Source organism: Lissotriton vulgaris, chromosome 7, assembly GCF_964263255.1.
Source record: "Lissotriton vulgaris chromosome 7, aLisVul1.2, whole genome shotgun sequence".
In the NCBI taxonomy this organism is placed as follows: domain Eukaryota; kingdom Metazoa; phylum Chordata; class Amphibia; order Caudata; family Salamandridae; genus Lissotriton; species Lissotriton vulgaris.
The window spans coordinates 523,307,537-523,324,032 of NC_141695.1; the positions used below are offsets into that span (position 1 = coordinate 523,307,537).

The window sequence follows — 16,496 nt, forward strand, 5'->3', positions numbered from 1 at the left end:
AAAGCTCATAATTAACGCTATAGGAAGATGGGTGGATGGAGAAGTGAAAGAAGAATGGAAGGTTAAAATGAAGGATAGGTGAAAGGGTGGATGGCTGAATAGGTGCATGGGTGAGTGAAAGGATAGGTTGAAAGGTGTAAGGGTGAAAGGATACGTGGGGGAAAGGATACGTGGGTGAAAGGATGAGTGGATGGGCAAAAGGATGAATGGATGGGCGAAAGGATGAGTGGATGGGCGAAGGGGTGAATAGGTGAAAGGATACGCAGATGGGTGAATGAGTGAAAGGAAGGTTGGGTGAAGGGTGGATGGGTGAAAAGATTGATGGAAGGGTGAAGGAATGAATAATGGATGAAAAGATGATTGGATGACAGAACGTGAAAGTGAAATGGTGGGTATCAGCAAGTGGTTAGGAGGTTGAAAGGATGAATGGATGAATGCTTGGATGGAAGAAACAAGGGAGCTCTTCTGGGGAGGGTCGAGCTCACCTTCTTCACATGCTTTTTGTCATCAGAGCTTTGGTTCAAAGTGGGGGCTATTTTTATTTTTGGGGTGCTCCTCAAGAAACAAAGAAGCAAGACTTATATAGGGCTTATGGAGGGCCAGACACCACCCCTTTTTCAATACCCATCAATTACGGTATGTTGCAATTTCAACTGAAAGATAAGTCCTTATTATGAGAAAAATATGGGTGTTATTTCATTGAGCCACTTCACAGATTCGTGTGTATATAGGAATCAATGAAAAACTATGATATATGTTATTACTAATGGGGGGGATCTACTGCTGCGAACTAAGGTAAGGAGGACAGGCCACTTTGCTTGAACTGCACCTAGGGTCAATGATCATTGCTATTTTTATGCGGATAGCTCACTTCACATTAATTAGGCTAACAACATATGTCGCATTGAATTATGAAAAAACAAAACCTAATAAAAAGAGATACCAATACGACAGAGCCAATGTCATTTAACATTCTCCCTAGTATATCATTTACCTAAACGTACATCTAGTTAGACACACACTATTATTATTACATACATTATTTAGAAGCGGTTTCTAAAATGTACCACAACTACTATATGCCATGGTGCTGATGAAATTAATACGAACCTAATGACTTCACTTGGGAGGTTTCTAGCCTTGTCCTAATTCACCTACTGTACGCTCTTACATATAAAATACTTCATAATCCCTTACAGTTATTCCACAAATGCACCACACACCTGTGCTATAGATGACTGACCTAGAGTTCTCAAAAGCCTCAAAAAATCCATTTGAGCGACAACTGCCCTCTTTCTGAAATGAAGCATGCATTGCTTTCTGGATTTAGCTCTTTCCTTTCAATGTGTAATTAATATGCTTTAACGTACAATTTTGTTTCCTGGTGCACAACGTAAAATGTCTCCACAATTCCAGATGTAATCAGTCTAACATGATAATAGCGAAACAGGATAGGACAAACTTCAACAGAAAACACAGCAAGGTCGATAGATGAAAAGCAGAACTCACATAACTAATGTTCATTTGCATTAGTTGGCTTTGTATTTCTTAACTTGCTGTATGAAGTAATTTATCAATGTTAACTTCCCTGGTTTGTGGATTCTCCAATACATATACATAATTGTATAAGCACTTTCCAACCTCTTAACTACAGTTTCAGCAAGATAGGTGATTACCAACATTAATACAATTCCATCTCCTGTCTCACTGATAACACGTTTTCCTGGCAAACATAGATTATTTGCGGATTACACAACAAACCAAGAGTGTTTCCAGTGGACTAAAACCCCTTAAGAGTTTTCTTTTGTGGATAGGTATTTAAAGTTTTCAAATGTTAGATTTGTTTCAACTGTATACATTTGTAACTGTATACAACTGGCCCTGGATGGCCTGTCTTCCTGCAGGATTGTCTATGAAAAAATAGTCCTGTTGGTTTGTTTCAGAAATGTTGGACCAGAGTAACAAATATATTATGTGGCATTTGGATGAGATAAGTTGGACTATGCAAGGTTGGTAGCTAGTGTGCTATGGACTGGAAGCAAGGGTGATAAAACAGAAGAACTATAAAACATGTAAATATTATGCCCTTTAGAAATCAAGGAATGCTATTACAGCCAAAATACACAGAGAAGAGGTTCTGGTTCTATGGAGTTCACCCACAAAAAAGGGTTTAGATTGACTATATGTAAGTCTACTTAGATGCAACTTTATTCATATTTTTTTAAGGGAAGTCACACTTATGGAAAATGTTAATGAATCCACCTCATTGTCTTTTCTTCATGGGAGGGAGTGGTCTTTCAATCAATTTCTCAACAATTCCACCATCACTCCAAACTTGGAGCCTAAATCTGTTGTACGGCCACATGGTGTGATAACTCAAAGCTGCAGTTGAGACGTTCGCTGCCAGCAACTGAGTGGAAACTGCTAAATTCAAAGGTTACAGTTTTGTTACTCTCCCATTTGAAAAGTATTGTAGAGAAACCCATCCCCTTCGCTATGTCCTGCAAGAACAATTTCATGCTGTATCATTCTCACTAATGTATGTTAAACCACCCGTGATCAGGTATGAACTGAATGAATGCTAATCATTAAGATGCTTGATTAGGAATCCTGATCTGCACTTTGTTTTCTGAAAGAGACCTTGACCATTTGACAAGCTAGAGGATGAAATTACAAAAATAATTTTTATAAACAGCCTTGAACCCAACTCACATTGCTCAACCAATCCCCGGCCTACTCATGCAGATCACAAGTCAGAACCAAGCCCATGGCTCATGAGCATCAACTCATCTGCAAAGTATGACATCGAAGTACAGACACAACAAAATCACATAGAAACTGCAGAGGACTCAAGAAAATAAACTATTGATCTCGTAGCTAGACAATCTACCGCATGTATAGAGTGTTCCAAAAACGCAACTAGATATAAAAGTAAAAATTATCTGAAAAAAATGTTTGTGTACTGGTGAAGATCAGTAGTGCACGCTTTAGCTGGTCTCAATAGTTACACTGTTATTTTACTTTGAAGGTTGCAGTATTGGGGGACTAAACTAATCCAAGTGCGTAATGCTCGTCTTCTGGTATCTGGCTGAATATACAAACACGAACTGGTGATTTTCTGAGGAGAGTCCCTCATTTTATTGTTTTTTTATGGCACCAGCTTCACTTTACCACGAAAACAAACATGATTGGGGATAAACAATCCATAATAGGGAGTTTATGAAGGGCAAACCCTTTCCTCCAAGTACACAGTGCCTCACTATTATATATTCATATACTGGGCATATCAGTATTTAAGTTCATATTTCTAATCAATACATATATAGTTAAATATTGTCATTGTTGTATAATTCTTATATATTCAACTTTTCAGGTACTTAATTAGCACTGACAAGGAAGTGTTTTTATTTTAGTATTGCTAAAAAAGTTTACAAACTTTTCAAAACAAATTACATTAAAATGTGGCAGATGATAATGTACACAAAGCTAAACCATGAAAAACAGCTAACGTCTTCTGAAAGTAAACATATAAAGTCACCTACAGAGCAAATGGCAAAAGCATCACTGTGGGGAAAAAGTCAAACCTAACATGTAGAAAGCCAATATGTGGTCATAATAGAAATAACTTGCGCATGACTAGGATAATGAACATATAAGATGCTTCATTAGTAACTCCTGCCTAACCCAAACTGCCTGCAGGATTTACATGAGGTTGCTACTGCAGTAACTTGGAGTTGGAATCCTCCAGCTAACAAGAAACGATATGTTAAAATACATTACGATTAAAATAAAGTAAAACATCAACATTTTAGCCACTGGACTACTACAAGCAAGCATGATTATTTTCACAATGCCATGAAGGCCTTGTGTGCTATGGCTGTAATATGAAAATACGTATTACCTGTGTGGACAGTTGATCAGGACTGAGACCATTGATCCATCTGGTGTAGCGCTCTGTAGAGCCAGCAGGTACCCTAATAATTTGGCATCCGATAATCTGAAATTGTAAAAAATAAAGTAAGTGAAGTACTGTGGACTGCTCTACACAAAAAATAGCTATTAGTATCTCCATGTCCTGGACATTATGATCCTTATAAAATCAGCAAAAACCCCACAAATAAGAAATCTTCACTAAACATGTTTTCACTAGTTGTATTGTTTAAGGGTGATTTTATTTTTTATGCCTTACCAACATTATATTTTGTAAATACAATGCAACTTACTAACCACAAATTCCACTAATTTTCTTAAAAAGACTAATATACGCTATTATTATAAAAAAAATTTACAAGTCTAGCTCCACCCACGTCTACAGAAAATCTTTAGGAGTAAGAATTATCTATAAATGTTCATTAAAAAGAAGCAACTAAGTCGAGGAGGGAGAGAAGGAGGAATAGGAAGCCCTGACTGTACGAATTCCTTTTGTAGCCTCTTAAAATTATGAAATTTCTTAGAAGTCTCAAAAATTCCTCCGTTACATTGTGAAATTTCAATCGTTTGTATTGCGGTTGAAATGTAAGTTCTCTCTCAAAGCAAAAGTGGATAGAATCGCTGGTAACTACAAAAATATGTTTAATTTGTTCTTCCAATTAGACAAAATTACTTTTTTTTCACCCATCACTGTCCTTCTACTTCAAGCTCCTTTAATTGAAGTAGGCAAACTGTCTTGAGTAAGATCACAGAACATAACAGCAGCACACACTAGGGCAACCATAGAACAGGAGTAGCATATCACAGTTTTGGGTGTTAGACTGCCAGCATTTATTATCATCAGTAAAGTCTACTTACAAGTCACTGTAATATGCATGGCATAAAGTACCCCATGCTACGTATTTAAAAAATATATATCTTTATTGATTTTAATCATAATCCAGCAGGTATGGCAATACATCCCTCCAACATGGGATCACAGAGATGCAATAATTCGAGCCAAAGAAGAGCAGGCCTGAAACAACCAATTTGTCAGCTGGCTAGGATTGGCATGTCTAAATTAATATAATTTAGAATCATTACAACAGTGTATGACAAAAAAAGAAAAAACCCTTACCCAGCATCAATAACATCCCCATCATCAATCAATCAGGGGAATTGTAAGCGCGCTACTCGCCCGTGAGGGTCTCAAGGAGCTGGGAAAGGAGCGGTGTAACTGCAGCTCCGATCAGTCGAAGAGCCAGGTCTTGAGTGTTTTCCTGAAGATGTTCAGGGAGGGGACGCGTCTGATGTTGGTCAGGAGCTCATTCCAGGACTTGGCTGCGATGTAGGAGAAGGCTCTTCCACATGTTCTGGCTATGCAGAAGCGCTGGATTTCGTCGAGGGCGAGGTTGGCGGATTGGAGGTTTCTCTTGGGTAGGTGAAAGATGATCCTCTCGTTGAGGTATTGGGGTCCGGTGTTGTGGAGGCATTTGTAGGCTTGGGTAAGCAGCTTGAAAGTAACTCTCTTCTCAGCGGGGAGCCAGCGGATGTTTCGTAGGTGTTGGGTGATGTGTTCATGTCGGGGGATGTCGAGGATGAGTCTGGCTGCAGTGGGAGGGACGTGCAGCTGGGAGGGGGAGCAGGGACCGGCAGGGGGGAGGGGCCTCATGAGCAACAGAGGCGGGGGTAAACGGGCAAGGGACAAACAAAACTAACGAGGCACAATAAACTGAAGTAGGCACAATCACAGAAACGTAAACAGAAAAACAGGACCAGAACAGCAGGAGAACGGGCACAATACCAAGCTTGGGCAGTCTCGAACACCTTCTCCTCCATCATTGTTCGTCTCTATACTGGCGACTCAGAAAAAAGTCCATACAGTGGGTTTCGGCGCAATCAGCATCCAATAAGCGGAGGCCACACCAGGCGTCACACCACCCAATTACTGCTCCAGCGGCAAGGGGGGTCAGGCGTAGCTACATGCATACCGTACCACACACTCTCTTCATTGAGGGCATCACTACCACTTGCAGAGTAAACCATATGAAACCACTCAACCCAGGGGGGCCCAGGTGTCTGATCCAACTCCAAGAAACTGGCAACCACCTCCCCCTAGAGATCAACTAGTGGCAGAATGTATATCCCCCTTTAATACTCAGCGCAGCACGCTTCCTTCTCAGCCAACGCCCAGGCTCGCACAAAAGCCAGCCATATGCTATGAGAAGGGCCATGTCCAAGAATCGGTCGCCCACTTTCTTTCCACGACTCCTTATATTATATAGCCCCAAGAGGCAAATGTCAACTGTATGCAGCTGGTTGCGGTTTAATGTTCACTCCAGGTCTGTCACGACTTGCAACCAGAAGCGCGTTATAATTGGACAGCCCTAAAACATGTGTAAAAAGTCTGCATCAACCTGAGTTTATATAGGACATTGCAAGTCCATGGCTTGCAACATGACATTAAGCGTATGTGGAGTAAGATGGGTGCAGTTTAAATAGCTGAATTGTGTGTATTTGAAACTAGTATTGGGATCAGAGGAGTGAGTGCGCAGCAGGATTCGGGGCCATTCCTTATCACAAAAGGGTCAGTTGATATGGGGTTCATCTGCCCTCCTCCCAACAGCAGACTTGTACAACCAAGAAACTAAGTGCCTACCCCCGCCAACTGTCAAGCGAGCCTGCAGGAGCTGATGCACTGGGAGCTTCTGGCCAAATACCCCATACATATGGGCAATGGCTCGAGTGAGCGCGCCATACATCAGGGATTGAGTGCCAGGAAGTTCGTTCTCGATCACCAGTGCCTCCAATGACCAGAAGAAGCCCTCTGCGTTTCGGTTTGGAGAGCCCAGGTTATGAGCCCCAGGTTGCGCTTTTCTTATCAATCAATAAATCATTTGTGAAGTGCAGCACTATCACCCCTAGGGGTGTCTAGGCGCTAATGATGCTGCATCTGCGTCAAAAAGCCAGGTCTTGAGTTGCTTTATGAAGACTGCCAGACAGGGTGCTGTTCGGAGGTGTAGCAGGAGGTCCTTTCAGGCTTTGACAGCGATGTAGGAGAATGCGCAGCTCCCACTGCAGGTGCGATGGATGCAAGGGACAAGTACGAGAATGAGTGAGGTGGATCACAGCTGTTTAAAGGGAAGATGGAAGTTCAGCCGGTGGTTGATGTAGGAAGGTCCTTGATTGTGGAGGGCTTTGTAGGCGTGTGCGAGCATCTTGAATTGACATCTTTACTGGACAGGGAGTCAATGGACATTTCTGAGGTGAGGAGAGATGTGGATCAGCTTGGGGAGTGCAGGATGAGCCTGGCTGCTGTGTTCTGTATTGTCTGGAGTCTTCTGATGAGCAGGGTGGAGATACCAGTGTAGAGTGTGTTGCTGTAGTCGAGGCGCCTGGTTATGAAGGCTTGTGCGACGATGTTTCTGGTGTTTACTGGGATCCATCTTAAAATTTTGTGAAGCATGCAGAGGGCGAGGAAGCAGGAAGAGGCGACTGTAGTGAATTGTCAGTTGGCTGTCCAGGATTATGCCAAGATTGCGAGCATGGTCAATTGGTGTGGGTCCGAGTTCTTCAGCCACCAGCTGTGGTCCCTGGCAGAGGCTTTCAATCCTAAGATCAGTACCTCAGTTTTGTCAGAGTTCAGTTTGAGGCAGCTGTTTCTCATCCAGTCGGCTACATCGTTCATGGCGTTGCAGAGGTTGGTTTTGGTGTTAGGTCCTTGGTGAGCAAGACAAGGAGCTGAGTGTTGTTGGCAGAGGAGATGATGTGAAGTCCATGAGATCTGATGATGTCCCTGAGGGGAGACATGTAGATGTTGAACAGAGTGGGGCAGAGGGAAGATCTTTGGGGCAAGCCTAATATGATGTCTTTTGGGAGAAGAGGTGAAAGGAGTTAGACGAATGCTCTGGGTACGTCCTGAGAGGAATGAGATGGACGACTTCAGGGCATGTTGTTGAATCCCTATGTCTTGGAGTCTGTTGATGAGGATGTGATGGGCGATGGTGTAGAATGCTGCAGACAGGTCGAGGAGAATCAAAGCCACTGTTTCTCCTTGATCCAGTAGGGTTCTGATGTCATCAGTTGCAGCAATGAGTGTGGTCTTGTCGCCATGGTAGGCCCAGAAACCTGATTGTGATGCGTCGAGTAGGTGGTTTTGTTCTAGGTAGGCAGTGAGCTGTTGGTTATTTTTTGGGGGGATTTCTTTATTAATTTATATCTCCAACTCAGTAATTGAAGCGTAAATACAATCATACAACTTGTCCTCCTTAGCCGAGGTGGTGTGCGTTACCGCCACAGTACAAGTCAAAGTCTAGATCAATGGTTATATTCGTGGAGATTCCTCAATCATCGATATTCTCAGCATCATTTTGTGTATTTTAACAAAATTCAACAGTAATAAACTACCCCCCCCCACCTCCCCTCCAACCCCCCTGCCACCCCCTCCCGATACCCTTCCCCCCTGCTGCCGGGTCTCTATAACTAAGGCCTAAGCCCCATAATCCTTATGTTGGGTCTCCATGAGTCTCTCCCTCTTGTCTTGGGGTCTCCCTCTGCCCAGTAGGCGTTGCTCCTGAACTATCCGGTGTAGACTGAGAGGCCGCCCCGCCAGCTCCTGAATCATTACTCCCCAAGCCAGTAGGACCTCGGGTACTTTGGCATCCCTCCTGGTGTTCCGCATGTGTCCCTCCTCCGCCAGTGCCCACTCCCGCAGATCAGCCCACAATTTTACTACTAATGGCCCTTGCTGGGATAACCAATGGACCGCAATACGCCACTTGGTTACAACCACGCCCAAGATCAGGAATCGCCTGCTTATTTTTCGCTTAGGATCCGGCAGAATCAAGCCCAGGAGACAGGCATGCGGGTCCAGGGCTACCGTCCACCCTGTTACCCTAGTCAGCTCCTCAAGGACAGCCACCCAATACGTCTGGATCGCTGGGCACGCCCATACCATATGTAGAAAATCCGCCTGAGCACTGCGACACCTAGGGCAGTGTGGATTCCAAGTGGCATCAATGGCCTGGAGTCTCATGGGTGAGAGATAAGTCATGTGTATGATATTATAGTGGATTTGCTTGAAGAGATTACTTACAGACACCTTCCGTACACTCTCGTGTATTTTTTCCCAATCTCATGCTGTGACCTCCTGCGGACACACCTGCTGCCATCTATGTTCTATCTTTAGGGGGCCGACCTTTTTATCTTCCCTCAGTGCCCTGTAAAGGTGAGTTACAAACTTCCGACCCCCTGCCATCGCAATCATGTTGACCAAGGTTCGGGTGTGCATCGGAGCCTCCGGAAACAATGGCCATATTTGCCGTGCTGTTGCTGCTATTTTGGCGTATTGCTGAAATTGTCCTGGTCCCAATTCAAAGGTGGTCACCGCCTCCTGATATGTGATGAATTGATCGTCCGGATAAAGGTCGAACAGCATCAGGAATCCCCCCTCCTTCCATTTATCTGTGGACATGACCTGGTCTATTTGGGCAAAGGGTGGCATCAGTCAGAAATCTAATTCTGGGGTAAACAGCCTATCTCGGATTAGTCGCCGTACCACCCGGTTCCATACCAAAGCCACCAGCCGCACCATTGGAGGACTGCATTCTCATTGCCCCCCTACACGCCACAGAAGCACTCCTAGCTGTCGGTCCCCATATGTACCCGCCAGTAGGGACCTCTCCCAAGATGGGTCTGTGTCTAACCATACAATAGCATGTTGCAATTGTGACGCATAATAGTAGAGTCCCAAATCCGGGATCTCTAAACCCCCTTTGCCCCAGCTACGCTTCATCACCTCTAGACTCACCCTACATCGCTTCCCATTCCACAGTAGGAGGACCAGCAGTGCATCCAATTCCCGGAATACCCGGTGCGGAATCTCATAGAACGAACTTTGCATTGTGTACAGACATCGAGGCAGGACCACCATTTTTATTAAGGCAATCTTCTCCATCAGAGAGAGTTTAAACGTGTTCCAGAAAGCTATACTGCCCTGCAGTCCCAGGATTATCCTCCCCATGTTATACTGGTAAAAAACTGTCGGAGTCCTAGCAATCCATAACCCCAGAAACCGAAACGTTTCTCCTACCGATGGAAGCCTCATCTCCGGGCGTTGGACGCCCCCCAGTCCTTCTCCGATCGTACTGCGTAAAGCTGTGATTTCGATTTAACGGAAAGCCCAGAGGCGGCCACAAACTGCAGCAAGGCAGCCAGCAGAGTTGGCAATGACTGTGTCGGCCAATTCAAAAAGATCAACGCGTCGTCGGCGTACATGGATACGACATGCTCCACATTCCCAACCAGTATGCCCTGTCCCTCAAGCACCCCACGGAGATGAGAAGCCAAAGGCTTCATTGCCAGGGCAAAGAGCAAGGGGGGAAGTGGGCACACTTGTCAGGTTCTCCTTGTTATAGGTATTATGTCCGATACATAACGTCCCGTGCGAACCCTGGCCATCGGTTGAGCATAGAGCAGTTTTATCCAATTTACGAATCATTCTCCTAACCCCATTTTTAAAAGCACTCGCCATAGATAGGCCCATCTGATCGAGTCGAACGCTTGTTCGATATCAAGAAACAATAAGGTGTTCTGCTGGGTCTGTCCCTCCAGTGATTGCATAACATGGGCGAGGCGGCGGATATTCGCAGCGTATTCCTGCCCGGAATAAACCCAGACTGGTCATCATGGACCAGCCGCGGAAGGTAGGGAGGAGCCTACACGCCAGAACCTGGCTGATAATTTTAAGATCCACATTTAGCATTGAAATTGGCTTATAAGAGCTGGGAAGAAGGGGATCCTTCCCCGGCTTGGGGATCATCACTATCAGTGCCTCCCGCATGGAGTCTGGGAGCAGACCTCGCTCAAGGGCCTCCTCTGTAATTTCAAGGAGTTTCGGGATTAGGACCCCACCATACTCCTTATAAAGTTCGGCGGGTATACCTTCCATCCCGGGGGATTTAGCTGTCTTTAAGTGGGAGATCGCTGCCTGGATTTCCTCCCCCCTAAGGGGGGAGGAAATCCTGACTGTCCTGACTGTCCCTGTCTATGCAAGGCAGTTGCACCTCATCAAGATAGGCCTCCACTACCTCAAGGGCCATGAGGGGCTGGAGCTCGGAATATATTTTACATAAATGGGTCTGAAATATGGCGTTAATCTCATGCTGGGAATAGACCATCTGGCCCAGCTCATTCTCAAGCACCAGAATCTGGTGGGGTTGAGTTTCCGCCCGAATCAGGCGTGCTAATAACCGCCCTGCTTTGTCGCCCTCCGTGTACCATCGCCGCCTGCTGGCCGTTCCGTTAAATTTGCCAAGCGAGTCCCATGTGTCCCCTAGTTTCTGGCGCACAACAGCCCACTCCGGCAGCCCCTCCTTATTCGTGGGAAGTTCCGTCTCCAGCGCCACCAAGCGTTTCTCATACCGCCGGAGATCTCGCTCCAACAGCTTTTTCACCCCCACCTCCGTGGACTTACAAATCCCTTGTATCACGTGAGCTGTCGGTTGATGGTCTTCTCGAGTACTTTGGATGGGTATGGAAGCCGGGAGATTGGCCAGTAGTTTTTGAGGTCACAGGGATTGGCTGAGGGCTTCTTTAGGAGGAAACATATCTGTGTGCTTCCATCTGCCTGAGAAGGATGCTGTGGAGATAGCAGCATTGAGGATGTTGGTAAATTCAGGGCTGATTACGTTGGATCCAAGGTTCAAGGGAACGGTGGGTGCAGGGCTTGGTGGGTGCCCTGGATTGGATGGAGGACATGAAGGTCATGATGGTCTGGACGTCGAGTGGGGACCAGTAGTTATGTCTGAGCTGGGGGTTCGATGGTTGAATCAGTTTGTCGAAGCTGAGTGAGGTGGTTTGGGGGTATCCAACCAGTCTCAGACAGAGGGTGGATCATTGAAAAACAAAGTGTGGTTGCCTGCTCAGAGGAACAAGAGCATGTAGCGACACCCACCTCTCTCAGTTCTCTCTTAACTCTAGGAAGAACGCCTTTTGTTGCCGAACCCTCATCATACAGTCCGGACAGATAGCGACCTCAATATTTTCCAGCTTGAAAAATCTGTTTTCACAGGCTTTTTGCAGAATAAAGTACCTGTCCCGGAAATACAGCAGGCGGGCAACCACCAGGAAGGGTAGGGTGTTGGGTGGGACACCTCAGCTCGCAGCTGCATTGAAGGTACCCTAAACTCCCACCCTGTGGCACAGAACTGCAAGAGGCCCCTAAAGTCTACCACGGTGGACAGTCAGGTCTCGAGGAAAACCACCATGTTGGGCCCCTCCGTATTCTCAGGGAGCCCTATAATTCTACTGTTGTTTTGCCACCTACACCCCTCCACATTCTCCACTCATTTATCCAGCAAGTCTATGCGCTGGGTAAGGGCCGTCACCGTGTCCTGCAGACCCAGAACCGTGGCCTCCATATCCCGAAGAGCCTCGGAGTTTCGCTTCACCTTGTCTGCAAGTTTGCAGTGGTCATCCTGGAGGATTCCTAAGACCTTATCAATGTTGCTTTCCAGCACCTCACGTGTTGCAGTCCTTGCATTAAAATGTAACCACAGAGGCCGGCGGAACCGCCCCCTGCGTGGCCTCAACAGAGTTGAGATGTAATCCCAGAACTGTCTCCCTGGTTCTTTTGTGGCCCATGTTGCTCAGGCACAGCTCACCCCCGCCATCACTCGCAAATTTCGGGGATGCAAGGTCAATTTCTCAAGGATCGAGGGGCTCTGCAGGCGGACTAAGGCATCCAGATGGTGACGTGTGGGGCTCTGCCATTCTCAATCCAACCTCACTCAGTCACAAGCTACCCCATGTGGCGTGCCCCACTATGCAGAGGAAACTCTCTACCACCTCTGCCTCTACCACCACTCTGCAGTAGAGATAGCTCTGCCCGAGCTAGCAAAGAGGAAATACAAAGTGGGGAGCATGGGGCAACAAATCTTTTGCATCAGATGCCCTCTGATCTCTACTCAGCCCCCCGGCCGCAAGCCGCACTGGCACTGCTTTCACCCAGGCTAAACACCCCAGCCTAGTCGCCTTCCCCACCTACCCCACCGAGTCTCAGGGGTATAGGGCAGCAAAGCCGGTTCGCCATGCCTTGGGCCCTGCCAGGGTACGAACACAACCAGCTGCCTCTGTGGCCTCTGCAGATGCTCACCTAGGCCTCAGCAGGGTCCCATTCCGGGCCCCAAGGAAAGGTCACCATGCTGCAGGTTCCATCTTCCCCAGCGCAGATGCTGTCTGGCCGTTTACTGCCCTCCTTTCCTGTTGGCCACCATCTTGGGCACTGCTCCGGTGCTCAAGTCCGTCTCGCCCTACCGCCACACCGGGCGCCGGTCTCGTCCATCATCCACACTAGACCCTATGAAGCGATACGCCCTTCCTCCGCCACCCTCGGCCCCCAAGCTACTGGCTCTGGGATGGGGGGTCCTGTTCCGGTGAGCCCTAGGCCCCGATCCCACCAGGGAGAAAGGGCTGGTCCGTGAAGCTCTGCTACTGTGTGGTCATCTAGGTTGGTGGCTAGCCACATCCTCCACCCCATGCTACGTATTACAAGGAAATCATAAAGGAGTCCTGAGACCATGCAGAGGTATGAGACCTGATACTAAAGGCCTACTTTCCGTATTAAGTTATTGAGCACCAAATCAACATGCAATATTCATTTATGATATATTTAGAATGTATTTATTTATTCTTTCTAATGCATTGTTAGCTTTGTCAAACCCTATTATTAACCCTTCCTCTCCTACTCATTTTTATGAAAAAGATACTATAGTTGTAAAAACGTGGAATAATCAAATATGCCAATATGGAGTAGATCAGTTGCGAAATGTGTTTTATACAGTTTAATGGTGAGTAACTTTTAAAGCAGTTGTATTTGGGAATGTTTCAAATGCTCATATTCCCTTTCACTGTAAAACATTTATTGTGATTTGGCCATGTAACGTATGCTTTTTCACACTGTCTATGGCATCTGGCAGCAGACACTGTGATGTCACAACTTAATTCTAGTTGATTTGCTATGTTTTTTTCTTATTGCAGGTGACCAGTGTTCTCACAACTCGACTCCAATAAGAAAATTAGAAAAAGGTTTTCATACAGTTAATCATAGGCTTCCATTCAATGTAAGCAGAACAACATGCATAGGGTCCGTCTGGAGAAAAGACTTAGAACCACTAAGGTCTAGTAAAATACATTAATGAAAAAATTAATCTAAGTTCGGGATTTGTGGGAAACTTGATTTGTTTCTACAGTAAATGAATGAAACGGAAACTCCTTTTGTTTTTTAACATATCATTGTTAAGTGTGTTATAATTCATAATCAGAAAGGTATCTAGATCAGAGTTTAACCTTATTATTTCCCAGTTAATAACTACAACCCTACACATAGGGATACATTTAAACACACCAAGTATAAACGATATTTCATTAAAAAAACATTCATTTGAGTAGATATGCAGATGTAATTTAAAGTATCATCTCAGCCTTACATTTCAACGTGAACACCGTCCAGTGAAAATTGAAATGGCACCATGAGACTTATAATATACACATTATCATTGCAATTGTTGAATATACATTCAGACTGTCCATTAAAATCCAGATGCTCCACTACCCCAGAACGTTGAAAGTGTGCAAAGCTTTTTCGTTGTTTTAAATTACCAATAAAAGAACATTATATAGTACACCATAATATATAAACCAACATTACAGTAAGGAATAGAGAGGAATTGGGGATCAGAAAACCAGACAGGTTCCAAATCCCAGAGAAACAATCTCCTCCCAGCTGCTCTTGAGAGAATGTCTGTCACAGTCCAATCAAATTCTGACAACAAGAAGCATCGTTATCTGTTTCTGAATAGTTTAATAGTTGAACCACATCCAAATATTTTTATATTTTTGTTGCAGAATCCATTCTAGCAGCACAAATAACACATAAATTGGCTCCAAAAACGCGCACATAGCCTATTTTTTAGAAACCATTATTCAGGAGAAACAGTGATTCATACTGAGACAAATTATATTCTCCCTGTGGAACATTCTGAAACCCGTTCTGGGAGACATTTATTAGATGTAAAAGTCAGTACTGGCAAAACTATGCTGCTGCTGGACAATCAGGAGGAAGGAGTGGAAGATATCTACTAACAGGTGTTGTGAATCGTTGGTATGATGGAAAGACGTGAACAAATCTTTCAAATTTATGGTCCAAATGTAAGTACAGTATGTGTCCAATAAACTTTGGCCATCATTAAAAGATTTGTGGATGAGATATTCTGTGATTAAAACCCCATGCACTTACAAGTGCCATATGCTATAATGCACGTGTAATATAGCAAACTAAAAATCCGCCAAGTCTGACAGAGTATACTGTCAGCCAAAACTTTAAATATGGCCCTCCTGTACTTAAAGAGGAAGGAGACTTGATTTAAGAAATTCTGTGAAGATACAGTTTCACTTACCAAAATAATGAAGAAAACTCCCAAAGTGGTTTGCATCTAAGTGCGAGAAAGAAAACTAGGAGTAAATGTAAAGCCTCATGTCTAATGGCATTCAATAGGTATTTGGGGAAAGCACACAACTGGTAAAGAGAAAGTGGAAATCACCCAGAATGCTCAGAACCCAAGCCTGATTCCAGCACCTCCAAGGTAACTCTGAAGAATCAAGAAACACCACCAAAGTTGGAAACTAAACAAACATTTTCTAGGGGAACCACAGACCAAACAACATATTTTTAGTCCATTCTCCACTACTGAAGATAACCTGACTTAGAAATGTGTTGTGCTTCATGACTGGAAGAAATGCCTACTGTCACAACAAACTTTGCTTCAGTAGTGGAATGGAGTACAAAGACTAGGAGTCTAACGGGAACAATAGATAAAATTGGGCTGACTAAACCAACACCAATATCCTTGCTGACTTTTTGGCTCAGATACAGCTAATGCAGCTCCAACAGTATGCAGCATAACACTGGAAAACAGACGGGGTACAGCTGCAGGCCATCACTACTGATTTAGGGTGTAACTGAAATTGACTGTTGGACCATGCCTTCCAGATTTAAGGTTTACAGAGGAGGGAGACCAGAAATCTGTTTCATGGGAGATTGTAGGCTCTGCCTCACATTTCCCTCCATAAAGGAACAAGCATTGGCATAGCCAATAGGTCTCGCCTTTGGGACCTCAAAAGTGTTTAGCCACAGCTAGTGGCTTTGTTAATGTCTTTAAGCTATTCAATCACTCCATCTTGCAGCGATGAATCAGTCTAAGCAAGGCTATGTTCAGGAGACAGAGAACAGAAAACTACTTCACAGAGCTGTGATAAGCGATTTATGCTTGTCGAATACAACATCTGAGGAATACACATAGGTAAAATACTGGCAGATGCAGGAAAAAAACACGTCATGGCGTTGTTAAAGAGAGGTTTATACTATTTGGAGGAAATTATCCACTCCCAAAATAAATTATGCAAAGTGTCACTTTATATCGCAGTGCTGAATAGAGCACTTTATATCTTGGTGCTAAAGCTGTTTATGTTGCTCCCTTAGAGATCAATGTCCATCACATTGTTAAAATAACGCTGTGTGTGGGTGGTGA

The 16,496-nt window shown here is 44.7% G+C and overlaps 1 protein-coding gene across 1 annotated transcript in view; it reads right to left on the reverse strand.

Annotated features, from left to right (window-relative positions):
* The window catches only part of QTGAL (queuosine-tRNA galactosyltransferase), a 2,104,007-nt gene that overhangs the window by 1,435,118 nt on the left and 652,393 nt on the right, over nt 1-16,496 (reverse strand). The window contains exon 6 of the mRNA XM_086930605.1: nt 3,902-3,997. Within this exon, the coding sequence (XP_086786731.1) occupies nt 3,902-3,997 (96 nt within the window). The remainder of the gene's footprint in view (nt 1-3,901; nt 3,998-16,496) is intronic.